At 42.7% G+C, this 25178-nt stretch overlaps 1 protein-coding gene and 1 pseudogene across 1 annotated transcript in view; one reads left to right on the top strand and one right to left on the bottom strand.

Moving 5' to 3' along the window:
• Window positions 1-16148: 16148 nt before the first annotated feature.
• The window catches only part of Sec22b (SEC22 homolog B, vesicle trafficking protein), a 24308-nt gene continuing 15278 nt past the window's right edge, over window positions 16149-25178 (bottom strand). Inside the window, exon 5 of the mRNA XM_031374955.1 lies at window positions 16149-18037. Coding sequence (XP_031230815.1) covers window positions 17883-18037 — 155 coding nt within the window. The 3' untranslated portion in view covers window positions 16149-17882. The remainder of the gene's footprint in view (window positions 18038-25178) is intronic.
• Window positions 18687-18947, top strand: LOC116093486 (annotated as a pseudogene).

Here is a 25178-nt window from a genome sequence, read left to right as displayed (position 1 = left end):
AGAATTCAGCAGGGTGGGGGATGGTCTCTTAAATAAATGAAAAGCCACCGGAACAACTGGATATCCACATACAAAAGAATCGATTTGGACAAACGCTTAATATCGCACACAGTAATAAGCTTCCAGTGGATCGTAGGCCTGAATATCTGAGCTAGAATTAGATAACTTAGAATCGTAAGCAGCCTTGAGTCACGTGATGATCTTCACTATAACAGGAAGACAGAAGCTGATAAAAAAGACAAAATAACAGGACATCTTGAACTTGATCACAATTCAACACATTTGTGCTTTGAAGGACACAAGAAGGAAAACGGAGGAGCTGGGAGGCACTCAGGAGGTGGATCCCAGGGACTGAGAACAGAGACTAACATGGTGAATTCCATGCCAGGTATGAGGTTTGTACTTGGAACATTCACAATCCAATAGTAAGAAGCCAAATAATCAAAATTTTGAAAAGACAGTGGGTGAGGGATGTAGCTCAGTGGTAGCATGATTAACTAGAGCGCGCCAGGCCGTGGGTCTAATCCCTAGCACCACAAAATAAAGAGACACAAATAAAAATGGGCAAAAGATTATCATTTTATTCCAAAGTAATTATAGAAATGGCTGACGACGGTGCGTGAGAAGTCATTAGGTCACAGAAATCAAAAGCCTGCCCAGTCAGAGAGCTCTGCTCACCACCATGACTACGATAAAACACGCAGAGAAACAATTACTGCCTAGGAGAAAGCAATCATAGATCTTATTGCTGCTGGCCAGAAAATAAAATGGAAGCATCCCCTTTTAAAAGAGCTTGACAGTCCCTTGGAACACTGAGAATGGAGTTACCACGATCTAGCAATTCCAGTCCTAGGTGTGTGTCCCAGAGCGATGCAAACATGTCTGTACAGAGTCTGCACAGAGTGGAAACAACCTAGCTGTCCACCAGCTGATGAACAGATAAGGCGTGACACATCTGTCCGGTATAATGTTATTTAGTAACAAGAAGGGATTGAGTTCAGACAGATGCTACAATGCGGATGAGTCTCAATAGTATTACAGTAAGTAAAAGAAGCCAGAAATTAAAGATGGCATATGGTGTGACAGCGCTTACATACAATGTCAGAACAGGCGAATGGAGCCGAAACAGGAAAGTCTAAGATTAAGGAGAGCATAGGGCTGGGGCAGGGCACGGGGAATAACGAGTCACCATGACAAATGAAGGTTTCTCTTTAGTATGAAGAGAATGTCTAACGTTACTTGGAGTGATGGAGGGATTGTTCTACAACCTACTGAAAACGGAACTGTAGACTTCAAAGTTGTAGCTTTGTAGTCCATAAATCACCGCTCAATAAAGATGTGTTTAGAGAGCGGCTTCGTTTTCAGTGTTGAAAAGAGACAGCGGATTGTGTGGTTCACTGCCCTCAAGAAATTCGTTCATGTAATGCATGAAGGAGCATGCTATGGGATTGGCCTACGGGGTTGCTGGTGATAAAAGCTGAGGGGGAGAATAGCCAGAGAGAGGAGGATGACATGTTACAAGGAAGGAGAGTGGAAATAAAGGGCTGGTCAGAGAGATGCTCCCAGAAACGAAGTCACAAATTATCTCAGGGCCTGTAGACTAGCTGAGAAGCAGGCGGAGATAAGGGGTGGAGTCTTCAAACATCTTCCTAGCGAGCAGTTGGGGGGGATGGGAAAGGACGAGGCTGATTGGCTGAGCACGTAGAATGGCATGCTCAGCGCACAGCAAGTATTCCTTAAGAGCGAACAAGCATTGCAGTCAGCTGGACAAAGATTCTGCTTCATGCTAACAAATCTTTTTTTGTTTGTTTGTCTTTTTCAAGACAGGGTTTCTCTGTGTAGCCCTGGCTGTCCTGGAACTCACTCTGTAGACCAGGCTAGCCTCGAACTCAGAAATCCACTCAGAAATCTGCCTGTCTCTGCCTCCCAAGTGCTGGGATTAAAGGTGTGCACCACCACTGGCCAGCCACACTAACAAATCTTATCAAAGGAAGATGATACTGCAGTTCAGACACCAGCAACAAAAGGCAAGAGATTAACCCTCTCCACAAATGAAATGTGGATTAACACCTGGTAACTTTCTATGAAACTGCTTCTTCACTTAAGCAGAAGTTCACGGGTGTAATCAGTCCCAAGGATCTCATGTGTGTGTGTGTGTGTGTGTGTGTGTTTGTGTGCGTAGTAACTGTAGGGAACAAAGGAAACCCTGAGTGCATAAAGTTCTGAACGAATGTGTGCTGGTGATGTGGGCTCAGCCATGTCAGGGACCCTAGAAGGGTCATGTAGGAATGGCAAAGCCTCCCCCACCCCTAATATGTTCAGAGGGAAATGGCCAAATCCAGTGCATGTGTGCACAGTGTAACATGTGAAGAAATGTCCACCGTACTTTTCACCCCCAGGTTTACAGCCTAAAGACTGCTCTCTGCAGAGACCATTCCTACTGAGATTAGCTAAGTGTCTCCTGGACCCAAATGTGTACCATAAGCCCTGCCTCCTTGTTTATAACAGCCTTGCTTCTCTGTTCAACTCAATATAACAAATATGCTAAGCTTCTGGGGGTAGGGGTGGGGCAATGTTGCAGTTTCTCCATCAGAGATCCCACAGTCTCCCAACCCAGCTTCTCTGTGTGCCATGGGGCCATATGATTGTCTTTCTTCATTTCTTCAATGTCACAGTCAGATCTATCCATGGAACCATGCTTGATATGGCAGTAATTTAAAAACAAATTTTAAGCCCCAAGTGATAGACAGGTTTGATTTGACATGTGTGTGGTAGCTTGAATGAGGATGGCCCCCACAGGCCCATATGTTTGAATGCTTGTGGCCCTAGTTAGCAGAACTGTTTGGGAAGGATTAGGAGGTACGGGCTTGTTAGAGGAGGTGTGTCACTGGAGCCAACTTTGAGGTTTCAAAAGCCCATGCTAAGCCCAGTCTCTCTGTTCCCCTACCTAAAACTTGTGGATCAGACGTGAGCTCTCTGCTACTGCTCCAGTGCCAGGCCTGACTGTCCTTCTGCTATCACACTCCCTGCCATGATTGTCAGGGACTCACTCTCTGAAATTGTTAACAAGCCTCCAACTAAATGCCCTCATCACTTGCCCTGGTCGGGGTGTTTCTTCTTAGTAACCCAAGGGTAACAAAGACAACGTGTCTGTTTATCTTACAAAAATAAGAATACAGGAAAAAGAGGCTGTGGGGATGGCTCAGTGAGTAACAGAACTTCCTGTATAAGCATGGGGATCAGTGTTTGAACTTTCCAGTACCCACAGGAAAAGCAGGACATGGAGCCCAGCATGGTGGCTTATACCTTTAATCCCAGCATTCAGGAGGCTGAGGCAGGTGGACCTCCAAGTTTGAAGCCAGCCTGACAGAGAGAGGGAGAGAGAGAGAGAGAGAGAGAGAGAGAGAGAGAGAGAGAGACAGGGGTCCAGGATAGGGCTACACAGAAACCCTTTCTCGAAAAGCCAAACTAAACCAAATTAAAAACCAAAACAAACAAAAAAAGCAGGGCGTGTCTGAACAGGCTTGTAATTTGAGCACTGGGGAGTGGAGACAGAAAGATCCCAAGATCTGGCCCTGGCCAGCCTGCCTAACAAAAATGATGAGCTCAGTAAAAGACTGTCCTAAAATAACAAGGAAGAGAGTAATACTGAGAGACACCCTCCTCTGGCTCAAGATGCATCCATATGGGTGTCTACCCCTACCTAATGTATGCAACAAATGAGAAAACAGGACAAGTTAAATAATATAATGGTATTATTACATCCCATTGCCTCATTGCATCTAGTCAGACACAGACACACAATCACACAATCACACACAATCACACACACACACACACACACACACACACACACACACACACACACCTGCCCTTCAAAGCTCAGAGCATGTCCAGACACATCGCATCACAGTGAGTCTCTTCTTTCCATGTCTTAGCCTCTCCCCATCAAAGCCTGACTTTTTCTGACAGCCCTGGGACACTGGGTGGAAGAGACAGAGCAGCTGTGACTAGGGCTTACTCATCTGGTCAGTTACTAGATGGTAACAGCTAGAAATATAACACGCAGAAAGGCCACATGTAATCTTAAAAAAGCCACATTGGGCATATGGCTTTAATTTTAATAGAAACTCAACCACCTCCGTCCCCGCCAGATGAGAGAGAGGATCAAACCTTAGGTAAGAGGTGACTTAAGATGCCAAGAGAGGAAAGGCGAGCCCCTCCCACTTAAAAAAAGAAAAGAAAATGCAGAGGGGTTGTAAAGATGAGTCAGGAGTTAAGGGTGCTGCTTTTTTTTTTTTTTTGAAATGCATTGGCATGAGGGTGTCTGATCCCTTGGAACTGGACTTACAGACAGTTGTGAGCTGCCATGTGGTTGCTGGGACTTGAACCCTGGTGCTCTGGAAGAGCAGCCAGTGCTTTTAACCACTGAGCCATCTCTCCAGCCCCATACCTGCTGCTTTGATGGAGGACCTAGGTTCTGTCCCCAGCACCCATATCAGATGGATCACACAGCAGCCTGTAATACCAGTTCCAGTGGATCCAATGCCCTCTTCTGGCCTCTGCTGGCAACTCATGCATGCATTGCAGACAGACAGACAGACAGACAGACACACCACCACCACCACCACCACCACCACACACTAAACAAACAAATCTTTAAAAAAAACCAAACAGTGAAATCTATTCTTTATTGCTCATGCATACCACCCAAGCCCTTGCTTCCATGAGCAGCTCAGGAGTTCTCTGTTCCCATATGAATTTTTCTTTTCTTTTCAAAGAACATAATGGACTCATCTGGTCACAATCTGTGACAGAAAGTCACCCAACTACTGCAGTTTGGAGCACTCATAATTCTTACACACCGCCGGAGGAATGTACTCGACTATTGCAGCATGCGGGCAAACCCTAGGCACACGCCCAGACTGAGGCTTGCTGAGCTGTCTGGGCTCCAAAGGCACCTCCCAGTCCCAGTCCCTTCTTCCCTGATGGGAAGGTGGGAGGACAGGAAGAGAGAGCCATGAGGAAGGAGAAGTGAGAAGGAGGGAGGCTGGGAAGCAAGGGGAAGGGAGAGGGAGTTTCAAACATTTATCTACAGACTCCATTCTTTCATTTATTAGTCTTTCGAACTCACTGCTGTCAGTTGCTTAAACCAAGACATCACCACCACTTGGAAAGAGGCTATGTCAGAAAAGCAAGCCCATTTCTCCAGAAATGTCTCCCTTACTTCCCACTGTCATGTCCCAGATGCCTCCGTTTTAGTTTCAGCATTGAGCTGGGTCTTGGTGGACCTGGGGTCAGGGACTGAAAGCTGAACATGCTTTGAGCTAAAGGAGACCCAGTGAGCCTCCAGTGAGCCTCCAGTCAGCCCTGGTTGGGTCAAAGGGTGAGTGGGGAACCTAACAGGCTCAGGCACAAGCAAGCTCTCCTCCCAGCTGCGTGAACAGCACTTCCTGTTCTGGTCTCTAAAGTGTGAGCTTGGCACCCTGTGAAGACTCAAGAGCCTACTTCTAGCCAAGCAAAGCAGCCTTTCCTCCACACTGAGAAGGCTGTTCCAATTCTCTGACTTCTGACTCTTCAAAAGCAGAGGCCAGCTCTCGCCTCCCGCATTCTGAGGTAGCAAGTCCAGGGAGGTGAATTCTAAGACACTGAAGGCTGTGCCCTGGGGATTTCCCAGCCTTCCTTGTGCTTAAAGTATGTACTCCATACCTTTCACGCCCTCCTGTATGATCCAGGCTTTGAGATTATCACTTTTGATAGCAAAGGGAAGAAATACAAATAGGTAGGCTGTGGTAAAAAAAATAAGAGGCAGAACGTTTTGGATCCTCCCGTTTCTCTTCTCTCCCCACTGAAGTAGGGACCTGGAAAGAAGTGTTCTCACCTGGTACATAGGGTAGCACACAAATGGAACCTGTTCAATGGGGAGTTGCCATTAGTCATGAAACCTGATAAAAAAAGAGTCTGGGCATCACTAGAAACAGCTTTTCAGGCAAACAGATAGCAAAGACATGGGAATCAGCACAGGCTGAGAGCTATTAACCAATCCCTTCCCCAGATTTTCATGCTCAGGGCTGGACTGAACTCAGAGCTGGGCTAGAATAGGGTATTAGAGATGAATAGCTGGTCCACAGTCATTTGTTTCTGAAACTTTTCCTTAGTCTCTATATCTCTGGTGCCTTTTCTTTTTTTCAAAAAAAAAATTATTTTATGTATATAAGGGTTTCTCTGTCTCTCTCTGTCTCTGTCTCTCTGTCTCTCTGTCTCTCTGTCTCTCTCTCTCTCTCACACACACACACACACACACACACACTATAGATGGTTGTGTGCCACTATATGGATGGCAGCCCTCTGCAAGAGCAGTCAGTGATCTTAACTATGTAGCCATTTCTCCAGCCCCCCTCCCCGACACCAGTGGCTCTTTGTTTCCACCACCTGTTGAGGCCTGCATCTAGAGATACTCATGGTGAGCCAAGAACGCTGTATGAGGGAAGTAGATCAGGGTGATGATTTATTAAACTCTGTGGCTTCTTGCTCCCTCACCAGAGGGTGCGTCCTGGGTCATGCTGGGCACTCAGCAGCTTTGTGGTGGGTATCGGTTTGTGCTTCCTCCCCCCTTTGCTTTCGATTCAATGCCTTCCTGTTGCAGTCTGAGCCTAATAAACCACAGCCTCACAGCAGCTACCACAGCATGCAAACTGGATCCATGCAGGGCTAAGTGTGGGACAACAGGAGTAAAGGGTGGGGAGGTAAGCAGAGGGGTAGAAGCTAGCTGGAAAGAAGAAAAATTCCCAAGATAAAATGTCATGATGAGTAACAAGGATGCCTTCGAGTGTAATTTAAAAAACACCTCCCAGGCAGCATTCAGCTGTGCTAACATCAATCCTGAGTTAACCTGTTTTAAGTACATGTTCATGTGTATTATAGTGGAGGTTTCCTTTCCTTTTCTTTTTTGAGTCAAGCTAGCTGCAATCTATCAAACTCCGTGCCTCTCAACAACTGGAATTAGTGGCATATATCACCACACCCAGTTTAAATTATGATCTTAACATAGAATTACTTAAAAATTCAGTGTCCAGGTTCAGTTCTGATCCAGATCAATGCCATTGTGAGGCTAGAATTCAGTCTGGATACACTAGCGGCCCTGTAGTACAATGTGTCTGGGAAAGGAAAGGGCATTTGTGGAGATCTAGAAGAGGAAGTAGGGTGTAGCCCAGCTGCGGCACAGTCCTGCTGCTGAAGGGCTATGAGCTGCTAACCTCAAACGAGATCTAGAGGACAGTTTGAAGGCAAAGGGCTGTAAGTGAGAGATGGATTTGTCAGTTATGGAAAGGGTATCTTGGTGACTGATAGAAAGCAAGTGGAGAAAAATAGCAGGCAAGAGGCTGACAGAAGGTAGAACCCAAAGTGTGTGCAGACAGTGCACATAGACCAGATGGCGACGGTGAGAGTGGGAGATGTGGGTGCCCAAGGGGGATGTCTTGTTGAACGTGGTGCTGATGGGATTTAGAGACTAATCAAGGGTGAACCCCAGCCTACTAGGTAAGCTGGCATAGCATATATTTGGGTGACTAGCACTACAGGAAGAATAGCTTTGGGGGAGTGAGTTGGTGAATAAGATTTCAGAATTCCCAAATGGGGTTCCGGGTGGAAGCTGAATATATAGATGTGGGATTCTGGGGAGGCTACTATTGATATATAGATCTCATAGTGCTACGGGAGGGCTAGACTTCCCTTGAAGATATGAAGGAAAGGGGCTGGTACAATACAGGATTTCTAGCAATAACACTGCAGGAGCTCATGAGGGAAGAGGAGCCTGCAAGGGTGTGGATGCGCCATGGCTAAGGTAGAATACAACAAAAACATAGCAAAGCCAAACAGTGCGTGGAAATCAAAGGAAAGCAGTGAGTGTGTCAGGGCAGATGCGGTCATCAGCATCAAACGCTGCCCAGAGGGCAGATAAAGGCAATGTGTTCCCTGGATGTCACCATCCTCGTAAGGGAAAGCACTCTGAGTATGCTGTGAGGCAATGCCATTACAGAATGGAAGTGCCATTAGAAACAGCAAAGAAGCAGAGCTCATTAGCTCACACCATCCCCAACTTGCACATTTTGCTCATCTCAGGATGGGGTGGGGGATTTAGGAATAAACAAAGTCTGAAGAGTGTGTATATTTCCAAAGATAGAGTTGAAGTTAGGGATTGAGTGGCTTATTCCTTGCCTGGGAGAACATTCGGCCAGCCAATAACAGCCTATATGCTGCTCTCTGGTGCCAGCATGAGGATGTTGGTTAGATTACGCCAAGAATGTGATGAAATTCTCAAGAACAGGAAGAGGTTTATCCGAAATGGAAAGAAGATTCTGACGTGGGGGTGGAGTGGAAACCAGGGCAATATTTTTCAAAAGAGCAAACCCAAAAATGAACAGGCAAGGGCAGAAGGAATCAAAAAGCTGCCGGATAGCCTTCCTATCCTGTCTCAAAACACCCGGGAGAAAAACATCATGCTCAAAATCAGCTCTTATGGTACTTATTATGAGAAGGAAATTACTCACCCCTCTTGACATATAAGGCTTCTCCCTGAACTTTTTTCCTCAAACAGAGAACAACTATTCTGAGAACACATGAGAAAATTTATCTATAAAACAGGAAAAAAGCAGCCCATAGGGCCCCAGTGAAGATCAAATGACTGAATTTCTGTGAAAGTAAATTTTATGCTACTGAGAACAGTTCAAATGTCTGTTGCTTATGATACTTAAGATGACTGATTAAAGTTTAAAAACACAAGAAGTTAAAGTTAACTTCTCTGTATGATAGAGATACCATGACAGCACCAATGTATACATATACCATAGGGAGCTATTCTTTGGACTCCGGGAGGTTCCCTGGGTTAGAAAAATCAGGACTGAGCATCTCAATGTCCTACAAAAATTTTAAAATTTAAAAACTCAACCCGGCATCGGGCAGACACCCTTAAATCCAGCATTCAGATGGTGGAGGCAGTCAGCCTGGTCTACATAAGGAGGTCCAGGATGGCCAATGTTACAAAGTGAGACCCTGTCTCAGAAATAAAATAAAATAAAATAAAAATAGAAATAAATGAACAAAACTGTGTTAAGTTATGTCTAAAAAAGCCCAGGTCAGGTGTGGTGTTGGAGTGCTTGCCCAGGATGCACAGGACTCTGGACTGGATCTCCAACACTGTGAAAAAGAAAAAGTTGAAACGGGGTGGTGGTGAGAAGCTAGAGCAGTCAGTAACATGCTTGCTGCTCAAGCCTGATGACCTGAGTCTGAGCTCCAGGATACACCGATGTAAAAGCTGATTATACAAGCTTCTCATCGAAAGGCTGGGGAGACAGGCCGGTGGGTGACTAGGGCTTAAAGCCTGGCTAGTAAGACTGACTAAAGACCAGCCTTTTAACAGTTTCAAGACAACATCTCTCTGTATATCTGTCCTAGAAATCACTCTGTACACCAGGCTATCCTAGAACTCAGAAATCCACCTTCCTCTGCCTCCTGACTACTGGGAATATGTGTGCCACCATGCCCATTTTTTGTTGTTCTTGTTGTTTGTTGTTGCTGTTGGATTTTTTTTTTTTTTTTAGTGTTTTTCCACAAGCATGCCTGGTATCCTTGGAGGCCAAAAGGTGTCAGAGCCCATGGATCTGGAGTTACAGTTGTGATCTGCCACGTGCGTGCTGAGAGCCAAACCTGAGTCTTCTGGAAGATCTGCCAATACTCTCAACTGTCACTGCTCTCTACTGTAGAGTGGTTTTTCCCTGTTGAGGAAGCAGCAGACATTAGAGTTTTGCTGCCCTCTGCTGGGAATACTCATGGTCTTAGATGTGAACCAGAAAGTCTGAGCGCTTGCAACCAGAACTTTGTTATCAAGACTAAGAGAACCACTGAAGACGTTGTCCAGAGTCCAGAGGAAACAGGCAAGAATGCTCAGGCTACTACTTATTAAGTACTTATTAAGTACTAGGATCAAAGTCAGAACCGTGTGGACGATAAAGGGCTACATCGCCAGTGCTCAGTATATCAAGACAGGGTCTCATCATGTAGCCCAAGGCTGGGCTAGAATTCCAAATCTTGCTTTTACCTGCAGTGCTAGGCAACGGGTCTCTGGGCCATGCTACAGTGCTCTTCTTGGATATTTATAATAGTCAAGGTGAGTCATTGTGTACTTACAGATTGTTTCAAGTTTGGAAAGCTCACCAGCCAGGACTGCATTTTAATCCTCAAAGAGTCCACAAATGGGAAGAGATTGTAATTCTCATTCCCCCGTGTGGAAAATGAGGCACATGGTACTATATGACTCACCTAGAGCCCTACTGCTGGAGTGTCAAGCTCACCTAGAAGTCATACCTTTTGGCTCACAGTCCTGCTTTTTCCTACCAATTCACCTGCTGCATTTGTTAGAAGCAACATCTCTGTTGCAATTTCATACAAATCTCTATCCTACTCCAGTAATGTCCATTTTATAAAACCGTTCCAGACAGATATGCAGGTGTGCATCTGATTCTAGTCCAAATGGCCTCACTGTGTACCTATACAACCATCAAGGAAAAAACTGCTCAGCTTGTGGGTTCAACCATTGTAGGTCAGTGATAAGCCTTAAACCACTCTTATCAGGGAAACATATTTACATTATATGACATATCAGCCAAGGCATTTATCACTGGAGTCACCTTTTCAGATAAATAAGACAGTTCATGACTTGCTGACGTTAAAGTTCATTAAAGCAGCTCTACAATGTGAGATCCCTAAGTCTGACGCTTCCCTGGAATTCTCTTGACAGATCAGCCGGTTGCCTGTGCCGTTTTCCTCCTAATCTGCCCCATTCCTTCTCTACTTACCTTTCAACCATTTCTGTTCCAAAGAACCAATTTAGCTTGCTAATCCTCCAAAGTGCTCAGTATACATTTGTGTTACTGGTATTTTGTTCTGGCTTCTTTCTTTCTTTTTCTTCTTTTCTTTTCTCTTCTTTTCTTTTTGAGGCAGGGTTTCTCTGTATAGTCCTGGCTGTCCTGGAACTCACTCTGTAGACCAGGCTGGCCTCAAACTCAGAAATCCGCCTGCCTCTGCCTCCCAAGTGCTGGGATTAAAGGCGTGTGCCACCACCATCCGGCTTCTTCTGGTTTCTTTCATGCACTTCTCCCCTGCTCCAATTATTTTAGTAAGCTTTCATTCAAAATTATTTCCCCCAAAGTGTGCATATAATTTTATAATTAAGTGTGCTGACCCTGCAAATACATGCTAGGTATGTCCCATGATCTAGTCACGGTACTGAGTAGCCAAGGATTCAAGCGCCTGAGTAACAACTGGTTTCTCCTGTAGGGATCGTGTCACAGGGCATACATTTAAGGACACAAAGAAGTACACATCAACAGATATTGAGTTGTTGGATTCCATATGCTATAAATGTGAGCACATTACTGTGGAGGATGAAACTATAGTTCCTCCTAGGCCTGTAGGAAAGAGAATGAGAATGTGAGAATGCTTCATTCTGGTGACACTGGAGCTGGCTCTAAGAGAGATGAGAACTTTAGCAGACTTAAAGGGAAAGACCAGGCATGAAGGCATATGTCATTCCAGCACTTGGGAGGTGCAGGCAAGAGGATCATAGTTCAAGGTCTTCCACAGGAACAGAGGTGGAAGCCTCACTATGAGGTGGGCTATATGAAAACAACTCAAAAAAAAAAAAAAAAAAAAAAAAAAAAAAAAAAAAAAAAGGATAGGAAGAAGTTACAGCAAAGAAATTAAGTGAGCCAAGACACTGGGTAAATGCTTGTTTATAAGCACCTGTGGTGTAACAAAACAAGTGGTCACAGTACAGGGAGAGGAGTCCAGAAAAGTACGGACACCAGGGTATGACCTGGAGTATGTAATCTCTCACTCTATACAAAGTGAGGGACTGCAGTTTAATCCCTTGGGAAGACTGGTATCACAGCAGTACTGGGAGATGTGTAAGAAAGGCAGTAAAGAGCCCACTGCAAGCTCCCATGCTAACGCTATCAAATTCTTAAACCAAGGCGAAACATTGGGAAAGGAAGAGATGGACAGGAAATGGTTGAAAGTTATGAAAAACAGTTTGGTTAACAGTTCAGTTGGAAGCTGGCAAACAGGGTGTCAGATGCAGCTCATGATCAGACAATGTAGGGCAGGTAAAGGAAGCTGGCTAGGTTTATCTTCAAGACCAATGTGGTAAATGCTTTAGATATACTTAAGTTACTTATGGAACCCTAAAACCATAGGCAACAAGCAGCAAAATGGGGGTGCAGAGTCTCCAAACTCAAGTTTAAAGATAAGCGAAGTTGAGAATTACCAGCATACATGCAATAGGAGCTCTCACTATGGGAAACCAGAGACGTTTGTGTCTTGAATTCTTGTACTGCAAACTTTTTTTTTTTTTTTCTCAAAAGGGCTTCTTTAAAGAGGAGCTTATCACCGGGCAGTGGTGGCGCACGCCTTTAATCCCAGTGCTTGGGAGGCAGAGGCAGGATGATTTCTGAGTTCGAGGCCAGCCTGGTCTACCAGAGTGAGTTCCAGAACAGCCAGGGCTACACAGAGAAACCCTGTCTCGGAAAAATAAAAAATAAAAAATAAAAAAAATAAAGAGGAGCTTATCTCTGTTCGTGGAAATGCTAAGTTAAAAAGAGAAAACATAAAAAAAAAAGAGAAAACATTAAAAAAAAAACCAATCAAATATAAAGCCAGGGCTAAAAATAGTAACCATAAAATGTGGTGAATTTCAAAGCTCTCACCGAAGCAACAGCAGCATTCTATCAATAAAAGCAGCATTGAGAAATGGAAAAGGAGGGAGGGAGACTGAGGAACGACAAAGGGCACAGGAAATTGGGGAGTTATTCTCTCTCTCTTTCTTTTCACTTTGTTAACTTCCTAGTATTGGATACAGAAAATACTGAATTAGTGCTGAGACTGGACTTAAAGTAGAGCAAGTGGGTAGAGCTATGGTTAGCAGTTAAGAGCACTGCTGCTCTTCCAGAGAGGTCCTGAGTTCAATTCCCACAAACCACATGGTGGCTCACAACCATCTGTAATGGGATCTAATGCCCTCTTCTGGTGTGCCTGAAGACAGCAACAGTGTACTCACATACATTAAATAAACAAATAAATAAATAAATATTAAAAAAAAATAGAGCAAGTAGAAGGAGAACAGATGCAACACATGCCAAGGGTGAAAACTGGCAAACAATATTCCAGAACAAAGGGATAAATGGCAGAGAACTCAAACGAAAATCTTAAATTATGTAGCTTTCAAAACAAGTGCACCAGCAGGAACTTAACACAGAGGACAAACATGCCTGCATCATCCCTCAGAGTCAGTGAGAGGCCAGTGTAATCTTGCAGCCCTGGACTCTCACCTAAGTGTTCAATGACCTACCTATGCAACTTTAGGCAAGCAAACCACAACAAAAGTTATAAAATCATAACAGTATGTACTAAATGCCTAGGACTCAGTGGTCAATAAACTGCCAAAGAGAGTTCAGTGTATGTTACTAAATCAAAGTCAAAATTCTAATTCTTCAAAGCTAAAACATGGACTACTATAGTACTTGAAATAAAAACATTAGTGATGGCTAAATTCTTCTTCTCATGGCTTAACTCAGTAGGGTTGCTGGCTTCTGAAGAGGTGTATTGTCTCAGTTGTTCTTGTTTGTATTTTTTGTACTGGGATCTAGGCATCTGGAGTTTTGATTTCTGGAGTGCTCCATGGTGTAGATGTCTGTCCTCATCTTTGTTGGTTGGATATTCTGGTCTTTGGTTGATATTGCCTGCTTTGGGTCTGAACAAATGTAGCTACTGTGGAATCCCACAATCCCAGCCACGTGTGGTGGTTGGGAGGTCCCAGACGGCTACTCTGTAGGATGGCATGAGTCACAAGTGACTGGAGATGGGCTGGAAGGAAAGGCTAAAATGGACCATAAAGAAGAACTAGAGGGACGCTGTGTCCAGACCCAGTCAGTGAGTGATAGAATGTAAGATTCAATTTTCTTATTCAACCACGACCCAAGTCATAGAAAAACCAGCCATCACATAGGTTAGTGCCTGGTGGGCTAATGGGCAATTACAACACAGCATCATCTCTACAACCCTGACTATTGGCATGCTGCTGAGCCATACAAAACAACTCATTGTTCAGGCTCAGCCAGTAGTGTTATGTACACAAAATCCAAAGTATTGGCTTTATGGGTAAGAACACTCGGGATTTAGTAGTAAAAATTTCTGTTAGGATTTAGAGTTTAAATTTTGAGGGGTTTTACTGTCCGTCTTATTAAATCTTGTGTGCACAGAAAATACCAACTCTGTAAAATTCTAAAAATATTTGTTTATTGTATGTGCAAAGATGTGCCACAGTATGTGTGTGGTCAGAAGACACATGGGAATCCCTCCTCACTCCTTCCACTACGTGAGTCCAGGGACTGAACTCAGGTTATCAGTCTCGGTGGTGAGCATTTTAACTCACTGAGCCAACCTGCTGGCCTAGTTCATCTACTTTTAATTCTTGAATTTAAAGAAAAATTACAAATATAAATTTTTAACTCCTTACATGTGACTGAAGTAACTGGAACTGAAAATAAAATAGTAGTTCAGTAGAATCAGATCTCTGAATATATAAGAAAATATTTGACAGGGCTGTTTCTGTGCACATAGTAGCTTTTGAAGAATAATTTCATCCCTGGACTTATAGTCAAGACTGTAGAATTCCTTCAACTCCCTGCATTTTTCAAGTACTCTGGGCACCTAACTTTTGAGTTCTGTATGCTCTGCATTTAGAGTAAAGTGAAAGAGCATGGGCCACCACAATTTCATCAACAGTGCTGTGGCCTTGCTTGGCCAGCGACGGATGCAGCACATATTTCCTAGAGTAAAGACATTTTATCTGTTTTACAAAGGTGTCTCAGGAAGCTCAAGAACTACTGTTAGACATTAAAATAACCAGGTATGTGTCAATGCATCAAATACTTCTAAACTGTGACACCATGAGGCATCTAATAAAAGAGGCAATGAAGTTCAGCGTCACAATAACCAAGACTGCTGCTCCCAAGAGCAGTGCTGTCTGCCCCACGGGTCCATTCTGCACCTGCGGTGACCTTGTCTGTGTGTTCAGCTCCCTAGAATGACTTCTAGACTTGCTAAACTCAAAATACAGTTTTTTTAGTCCTTATTTTATGTGATGGGTTGGTGGCATAAACAAACATACCCTGGGGGAGAGGAAGAAGAGAGAACAGATTACAGTGACTCATGTATGCAGATGCCATGATGAAATCCATCAGTTCATATAGTTATCTGAAAAACTAAAACACCAAAACCCAGCCTCGAAGCCAAACCGTCTGGTTCAAATCTGGCTCTGACCTCTTTTTGCTCTGTGGCTTTGGACTGTGTTTAACTCCTCTGTACCTCAGAGCAAGTCTTTGTTTGCGGAGTGCTGGAAGCATACTTCAATAAGCCTCCTCTTACCTGGACTCTCTGAGCACCTTTCTTGAAACTGGTCTGTTTACTGCCCCCTCCCCTATGGCTCAATTCCATCTCCAAACTTCTGATCTAATCTATCTTTCTGTAGCAGGGGCAACCCCCTCAGCAGGAGAAGTAATGCTAGTCTAGTTCTCCTGTCTGCTTACCCTGAGCTAAAATGAACCCAATGTGCCTCACTCTTTACTACATGTCTTTCACCCGCCACCATCTCTGTCTAGAATGCTGACTCTACTTCTCTAGAAACAAGCAGCTGTCATGGAATGTGCCTTCACTAAGGTCAGGCCATTGCTACACTTTCTACTTGCTGACCTGTTTTGCCTGCTCAAATTTTCCTACTACTAGCTACTTAGAACACACACCAGAGGCCGCATCCTGTCTTCCCACTGTCCATCGCCAGGGCCTTTACCACGTTCTTGTTCCCTTGGTCACCAATTATCCCTCCCTTGAGTTCAGTGCCCGCTGAGATGAGGTAGAATGCAGTGACAAGAGCGTATATGTACGGAGGTTAGCCCAACGACAGAAGTTCACACTGTAGGTAACATTCTACAAGAATTTATTTCATCCTGACCATTAAGTTGCAACATGTGAGCTGCCACTCTCTATTCTTTGAGAAGCACCATGCACTATGATGCGACTACTTAGGGTTTTCAGTCTTCCAAAGGTTTTTATTGCTAATATCATCATTTATAGGGTAAGCCTTTTGAAGACTTAAAAGCACTTATTCCCTATAAAAAGTTATTTTGTATCTCATGCACAAAACTCTAATTGGCAGATTTACATTCATAATAGAAGAACATTTATTCTAGTTCTGTACTTACTAGGAACACGTAAGCATCCCTACCAGGCTTCTCATAGGAAGTGAGACTGTTGTCCTCCACTAGGAATAGGGCAGCAGTGATGATCCCTACGGTTATAAAACTGCTTACCAAAAGTCTTTCCAAAGATGTTAAGAAATAAGACATTGGCTCGTTTTCCAGTACAATTTAAAGAGGTGTTTGCAGGGTGTGTAGGACTTAGAGGTTATATTGTAGCCCCTTGTGATAATACTCAAAAGGCCTACTCTTCCCACTTATAAAATTCTACCTCAAAAGGTCAAAGGTGATATCCCCATTATCCCTGAGCAAAAAGGGCAAAGACATCTAATGTACTCTCATTGGTTATAGAAGCCACACTGTCCGTGAGTCATCTGTCTCTAAAACATTCTTGCAGAATTTACATAAGCTGAAACAGGAATGAGGGGCTGGCTCTCAGAGATGTTCTCCTTAAGGTATGTGACTATTCGTGTTTGAGTAGCTGATCTGCAAAGATAATAAGTTTAACTAACTACATTGCTAAGTATGTCACACTTGCAATTTGTAAATATCCTGGTAGGATATTTATGGGACAGGAGACTATGAATTTAAGCAAATTATGTTATTAAAAAAAACAAGAATTGGAAAAGCAGAGACAAAGTGGGAGGAAGGGGCAGGCAGAGCTGGAGCTCTAAGCTGGGCTTTTCTTCTCATAAAAGCAGGGTCTCTCTGACAACCCTGCGCTATACCAACTCTACAGAGACAAACCAGTCCCAAATAATAATGTCCCAAGAGAGTTAAAGAGTAAATGAAGAGGAAGGTGGATCTCTGTAATTTCAAGGCCAGCCTGGTCTACATGAGTTCAAAGACAACTGAGACTAGAGACCCTGTCTAAACAAAACAAAAAAATAAAAGAAAAACAAAGAACAAAGAGTAAATGACAGAAAAAAATTCATCTTTTTAGTCAAGCAATACTATATAATTTCGAGGCATATTAATATAATTGATTTAATTCCAAAGCAACTGTGCAATAAGCAAAATATAAAAGGAAAACAACAAAAGTTAACTTCCTACAATGGCCAACACACAGAATCTGTGTGTCAAAGCAATTAACCTTCACATACTTTGAGTCTTACTTGAAAGTCAATCACACATGTTACCAACACAGGAATGTTGATTAAAGTTAGGACTCCCCAAAGGGCCGCCTTCTTTGACAGAATTTCAGGATGCTGCTAGAATGGGTTGGCTACCTTAAATCTCACTGATGGCTCTATCAGAGAGAGAGAGAATGCCCCAGTTCTGCTGTCTCATAAATGTACTGGGAGGGAAAGAAACAAAACAGACAATCTACTGTTCCCTAATACATATGGCTTAGCACCCAGAGAAAGTCTCTGCCCCAGAGAGACTTCCACATGGGTCAAGCTTCCTTAAACGAGGCGCCATCTTTCATTTTTTCAGGACAGGTCTTTTCTTGCAAGGTCTTTAGAGGCAGAAGTTCCACTTGGATTCTAATACACAGCCCTGTGAGCTCAGTTTCCTGAAAACATACACCTGCTGGGTTCTAGGTTCTCCGTTACTAGTGACTAGGTTCACATCTCACAGCCACCAAAACCGCACATACACTATCAGCATGATGAAAAATACAGCTACTGCTGCAAGCTTGGCGTAAGTGGAACGCATGTTCAGGTATTTTGCATCCTGGCGGTATTTCTTAGATAGACTGGACAAATTGTTAGCCTTTGAATCCAATGCTGAAAAGAAAAAAAGAGAAAATATTAATTAGACCTGAAGTAGTTTATCAAAACATTAAGGTGTAAAAATAACAAAAATGACTGGCAGAATAAACAAACCATGGCGTTTAAACTATGTTTAACAATAAAATAATAATTGTATTATCAAAATTTGAGTAGTCACACTGACTGCTTTAGAGTGATGGTTTCAGCATATGACAAACACCTGGTTAGTAGTAGCAGATATCACCCCCGCCCCCTTTTTTGGTGTGGCTCTGAGGTCCTGGAGCATGCTAGGCATGCAGAGCTAAATAAATGCTCAGCATTACCTGATAATTGTTTTGTTTCACTTTCCTTTTTAAAGATCTCCTTATTTTTATTTATGTATATATGTGTATGCACATGTACACATGATGCCCTGGAAGTGAGAAGATCTTGTGGTGTTAAAGTCAGAGACAACTGTGAGCCGTGTGAGAGATGTGGGGCTGGCAAACAAATTTGGGTCCTCTGCAAGAGCAGCAAGCACTCTTAACCTACGAACCATCTCTCTATCCTTAATTATCATATTTACATGGTAGGTGGTCTAAATCACACGTAAGAAGTCTAGGATAACAAAAAAAAAAGTTTAGCCAGGTACACACAGCTGGCGGTAAACGTTCGAGCTCTTTTCTGCTGAGGGGCAGTCATGTTTCTCCAGTATTACCTCAACGAGTAGGGCGATTGCGTCTATACACTGAAGAAATTTGACCCTATGGGACAACAGACTTGCTCGGCACACCCTGCACGGTTCTCCCCAGATGACAAATACTCAAGACACCGAATCACCATCAAGAGGCGCTTCAAGGTGCTCATGACCCAGCAACCGCGTCCTGTCCTCTGAGGGCTCGTTAATCTCTTGTGCTGCTCATGCCTCGACCGATTATCAGCAACCAAACGCATCAGTCTGTAAGTAAGCCCTGAAGCCTTCCCTGCTGTTTGGAATCCTGTCTCACGCACTACATGAATGAGTCTATACTGATGGGCCTCGTCCGTAAAAGGAACAATCTTTTTCTTTTTTTCATTTTTTGACTTACTGCCAGGTTATTAAAGATACAGTGACTTGAAAAAAAAAGTTCAATTAATCAGACACTGAGTACTAAGCTATACTTCCATGGTGATTGCTAATTCCAAGATTCTTCACAGAGTTAAGATTGTTACAAAATTGGGCTGGTGAGATAGCTCAGTGGGGAAGAGCACCAACTGCTCTTCAGAAGGTCATGAGTTCAAATCCCAGCAACCACATGGTGGCTCACAACCACCCATAATGAGATCTGACGCCCTCTTCTGGTGTGTCTGAAGACAGCTACAGTGTACTTACATATAATAAATAAATAAATCTTTAAAAAAAAAAAAAAAAGATTGTTACAAAATCAAACTATTATTAGATGTAGCATTTCAATACACATATGAAAGTTAAACTGTAATTAAAATATAGTGACAGATTCTTAAAAATCTAAAACTCTATAAATGCCTAGTAAGTTAAGCCTTTAGCATTTCCATGAAGACTGCCCCCAACACTTGTAATGCGGCTGCTGCTCACAGAGCTTAACTGTGAAAACAAACATTCCAAATGACCCCAAGGAACTCTACTCCAACTTTTCACTGCTTCTGAGTTTTGAAAGTCCGTTTCCTAATCTTTCTTGGACACTGCTTTATAAGTGGTGTATAAGGAGCATGGCAACAGGGACACAAGGACCAGGACTCTAAGGCCAGCTGCTGCTTCTTAGTGAAACCCTCTCAAAGGAAAGAAAACACAGACAATGCTTTCAGTAGGGGTAGTTCTGATGCTACAGTCCTGCTCCCCAGTTGATTCTCGATCTGTCAGTAAAGAAGCCATGGGTCAATTGCTAGGTGGAAGAGATAGGTGGGACAGATAGGTGGGACTTCCAGGTCCCTGGAGGCAAGCAGAGGTTAGTTCGACATGCTTCTGATGGAGAAAAGTTGACCAGCCATGTGAGATCTCAATTTTCCAAGGAGGAGATAGTAGTGCCCAGCAATTATGCCAAAAGGGCAAGTTGAAACTGAACAACTGTGTGTGTGTATCTTTTATCCATGGATTTAAGAGAAGCTGCATGGGGGCTGGTAGCATGGCCATTCCCAGAATTAAGGTGGGGTAGCAAAAGCCACATGCAACAGCTTTGGAATATTTGGAGTTACTTAACAGACTGGTTTTGATTGAGAAATATGGTATTACTTAACATAAGTGCAACAGTTACTAAATTAGCAACTGGTCCTAGGAATCACAAAAAAAAGTGTTCAAAAGAAAGTGTTCGAGGAGAGAAATTACCATGATGATGCTCAAGCTGTGTCTCTGAGCCATCTACAAGAAGCTATCTCAACTGCTCAGCGATCTTTTTCTCCCACTTTATTTTAATTTTTGAGCATCATACAATTAGTGAATTTCATTAGTCTTTAGATATATGTATCATTATACTATTTATATTCCAACTTCCTCTTTCCTCACCCTCATCTTCCCATCCCTCATTTGTGTCCTTTCTGTTTTGCTATCATAGGATTTCCATTAACTTCTCTCTCTTCTCCCCATCTTTTAAATTTTCTCCCACTGCTTTTGCAGTCGCATTCCTAGTTTTATTGACAAATATGGGAGCAAATACTCAGTATTTGTTTTTCTGAGCCTGGCGCATTTTGTTTAGCATAATGATGTCCAGCTGGACAGAGGTTTTTAACTGTGTTTCCTGACGTATCCTGGGTACATATAACAGGGCATACAGTCAGTCAGTGTTCAGTAAACATTTGCCATGACCCATTCATTTGAGAAGCCTGAATCTACATCTCCAGTGCATACTTTCTTTTTTCTCTTGAGGAATCTTTATGTATCTTAAGATCCTTTCTAAATTTCAATTGCAATCATTTCTTATTAAACTAAAACTTTCCTGGAAACAATTGCTGAACAACTCCACATTTGTTGAGAATAAATGGGTGAAACAACCACCACGAGGCAATAGGGACTAAGTAAAGATTTGTTTTCTGAAGGCTAGGTACTGTTATGGAGCTAAGGTTAGTCCTGACTTGCAATCCTCCTGCCACGGTATGGCTGCACGACTACTCCCAGGCTGGAGTAAGTAATATTTAAGAGAATCCTTCTGTATAGAAGCCTTTTGAAACACATGGTATATAAAGACAAGATTCTCCTTAGAGTCATGTGTCAGATTCTACAACACAACAAGACCACGGGATGTGCCAGAGGACAGTGAGAATCAAGGCACCCATGACTCTGGTCTTTGTGGAACTTGCAGTTCTGTAGAGGTAACATCTTTGAATAAAGAAACACAACTTATTAGGCAATAACAAAAGGTAATTTAAACTTGCTGAAAACGCACAAGATTGTTCATTACATGCAAAGTGGATGAGCTATAAAACAAGCATTTAGAAAGAGAACCAGGTTGAGCTCCATGTTACAAAAGAAGAAAACACCGTTTAAAGATGCTAACCTTTACTGTCCTGAAATATACTTTATTCAGATGTTTTCCCTAACTTAAAACAACTTCTTTCAGAAGTCATTTCCTGCCCATATTTTTCTACTCCTTCTACATACAGTACTATAGCTCTTTTTTGTTTGTTTGTTTGTTTGTTTTTGACTCCAGGGACCAATGGATTCTGTTTGGTGAGCCACATCTGGAAAAGGTTCCAGATCACAAAAGTTAGCAACAAAGAAATGTCAATTAATGTCTGTAAAACTGATCTGATCTGTTTATTTCAGATGAAGACTAAGAAAGTGCTATGGTCTGGAAGTGAAACAAAGCCCCACACACTCATGTTCTTGAATTCTTGGTTCTGGCTAGTGGCACTATTTTGGGACTATAACTTTTTACAGATGAGACCTAGCTGCAGAAAGTGGGTTCTGGTAGGCTCCAAGGTTTTAGTCCCTACTGTACTTCAGTTCTGCTACTCTAATTATACTGCTAAGTGAGGAGGGAAAGAACCAAAACTGTACAAAGCTAACACCACGAGTCTGCCAAGAATAACTATATCCCCTCAAACTGTGAAGCCCACCAAACCCTTCCTCCACAGGCTGCTTTGTCCTGTGTTTGTTCACAGCAAGGAGAAAAGTAATTAATGCAAACGATACAGAAACACCCACAGTAGATTGCCTACAACAAGTAAGCACTCAGAAGACGCTGAGTCCCCTCACTCTATATTTAATGAGTCCCTGAGACAGTTTCTTCACTCTCCAAGCAGGCATGTCTACGCAAAGGCAGAAGTGTACACCCTGTCAATCAGTGTACCTGCCAGCTCTGCAGCAAACAGGAGCTCTGCAAGAGAACTCTTACCTTGTGGACAAGTGGAGATATTTAAGTTTTGGGTTTAAGAAAATTTTTTTGCTAGTCTACTTTATCTCAAGTAGAAACTCTTAAGTCTATTACAATAATAATGCACATATTCAAAATTTGATGTTTAAAGAATATGAAGCTGTATGTTGTGGTAATTGAGGACTACTGACATAAAGGTTAAATTCTGCAGTATACAACACAGGCAAGCTCCCTGCTAATGAATATACACAAAGTTGAAATAAGAAGCATTTATTAAAATGCCAGGTGGTGGCAGCACACGCCTTTAATCCCAGCACTTGGGAGGCAGAGGCAGGAGGATTTCTGAGTTCGAGGCCAGCCTGGTCTACAAAGTGAGTTCCAAGACAGCCAGGGCTACTCAGAGAAACCCTGTCTCGAAAAACCAAAAAAAAAAAAAAAAAAAAAAAAAAAAAAAAAAAAAAAAAAGAAGAAGAAGAAGTATTTATTATGGAATCTACCTGTAATCATTATGATGAAAACCACATAAGTATGGGAGACATACAATACTCATAAGAATTTATCTTCAAAGAGCCTAGGGCTGAAGGGATAGCTTAGTTTGTAAGAAGCTGCCACTCAGACCCAAGGACCTGAGTTCAGATCTCCATCTCTCACACAGGAGCCTGATGCTGCACTGTATATCTGTACGTCCACTCTGGGGAGCAGACACAGGCAGATCCCAGGAGCTCACAGGCCAGCAGAGCTCAAGGAGCTCTAGCTCAGTGAGAGCCTGACTTAGTAAATAAGGTGGACAGCAGCGGAGAGAGAGATCAGACATCAACCTCTGGCCTACACACACCCAAGCACAGACATACAACTGAATGCACACCCCCACACAAACATGTACACACCACACACACACACACACACACACACACACACACAAACACACACACACACACGAATACAAATACAAACACATAAGCACACAGAAATGAAGAGCTAAAATGTCTATATCTAATGTTCAAATAACATTATATATCATATATATTTGATCTTAATTTTATCCAGCTCTCTATAACTTAAAATCATTCTAGACAATACAATCACCATTACTGAAAAATCTCTACTTCATTTTACATACTGACTTAATTTACCTTAAATATGTTTACATAAACTGGGCATAGTGAGACAGACACACCTGTAATGCCAGCATTTAGAAGGCAGAAGCAAATGGTTCCAGGCAAGTCAGAGATACACAGTAAGACCCTGTATCAAGGGTCTGGACAGCTCAGTGGTTAAAAAGCATGTGCTGTTTTGTAAAGGACATAGGTTCAGTTCCCAGCACCCACATGATGGCTTACAACTATTCACAATTCCAGTTCTAGGAGATCTGATGTTCTCTTCTGATCTCTGTGAGTGTGCACACATATACACATGTGATACACATATATACATGCAGACAAAACACTCATAAGCATAAAATAAATAAATATAAAAATGTTAAATGACCATCTCAGAAACATAAAGTCAATAATATATTTAAATATTTATGTTAAATATAGATTTATATAAGGTATACATATAAGACACATTAGTAACAAATATTTTTTTTAACAGGTATTTGATATAGGCTAGGGAGAAGACTCAGTGGGTAAAGCACTTGTCACACAGGCATGAAGACCTTAGTTCAGATCCTCAGAACTGTAGCTCTGAAGTGTGAGGAGAGAAGACATGAAAATGTTCAGAAACTCACAGACCAACTAGCTTGGCATAGGAAAAGACAAGAGACACTGTCGTGTGGTGTGGTAGCACATGACTTTAGTCCCAAAACTTGGGAGGTAAAAGCAGGTAGATTTCTGTGAGTTCAAGGCCTGGCTGATCTAGAGTGAGTTCTAGGCCAGTGAGAGCTACACAGTAAGACACTATCTGAACTTAAAACAAACATATAAAACTCCATGGAGTCTCAATTACATAGAAGACAAGGATCAATACTTGAGGATGCCTTCTGATTTCCATATATAGCAAGTGTGCACACATAATTACACACACATACATACATAATAAAACACACATACACACACACAAAAGAATTTTAAAAATCTGGCAAATAGATCTATTAATAAACAGGGCTGAGGAGATAGCTTGCACAGTAAAGTGTTTGCCAGGGCAAGCTTGAAGACCTGGGTAGGTCCTCAGAACTGACATAACAAAGTCTTGGGGTGGGGAGGAATATGCTTATAATTGCAACACTGGGAGACTAATAGGCGGATCCCTGGATCTGCCAGCATAATTAAAAACCACAGGCCAGGGACAGATTAGAGTGCCTCAAAACAACACGGTGAATGGTACCTGAGGAACAGCACTGAGAGCTGACTCTGCTTCTACATTCATGTGTACACATAAAAACACACACATATGAATCAACAGACATACTATACAGTACATGCTAAAGATTGTATAATGAAGTATTTTAAGAGTCCAAGGTAGGAGATCAGTGTGACCTGAGCTACAAGGACCAGGGAAGTTGTCTTCAGTTTCTGAAAGGACAGGTAATACCGAGTCAATGCACTGTTAAGAATGGCAGGGAGGGGCTCTGTGGTTAAGAGCACTGGTTGCTCTTCCAGAGGCTGAGTTCCTTTCCCAGCAACCACATGGTGGCTCTTCACCATCTATAATGAGATCTGATGCCCTCTTCTGGTATGCAGGCATACATGCAGGCAGAACACTATAAAGAAAGAAAGAAAGAAAGAAAGAAAGAAAGAAAGAAGGGAAGGAAAGAAAGAAAGAAGCTGGGCGGTGGTGGCACACGCCTTTAATCCCAACACTTGGGAGGCAGAGACAGGTGGATTTCTGAGTTCGAGGCCAGCCTGGTC

Source organism: Mastomys coucha, unplaced genomic scaffold, assembly GCF_008632895.1.
Source record: "Mastomys coucha isolate ucsf_1 unplaced genomic scaffold, UCSF_Mcou_1 pScaffold16, whole genome shotgun sequence".
NCBI lineage: Eukaryota > Metazoa > Chordata > Mammalia > Rodentia > Muridae > Mastomys > Mastomys coucha.
This window is presented reverse-complemented; position numbering and strand designations above follow the sequence as displayed.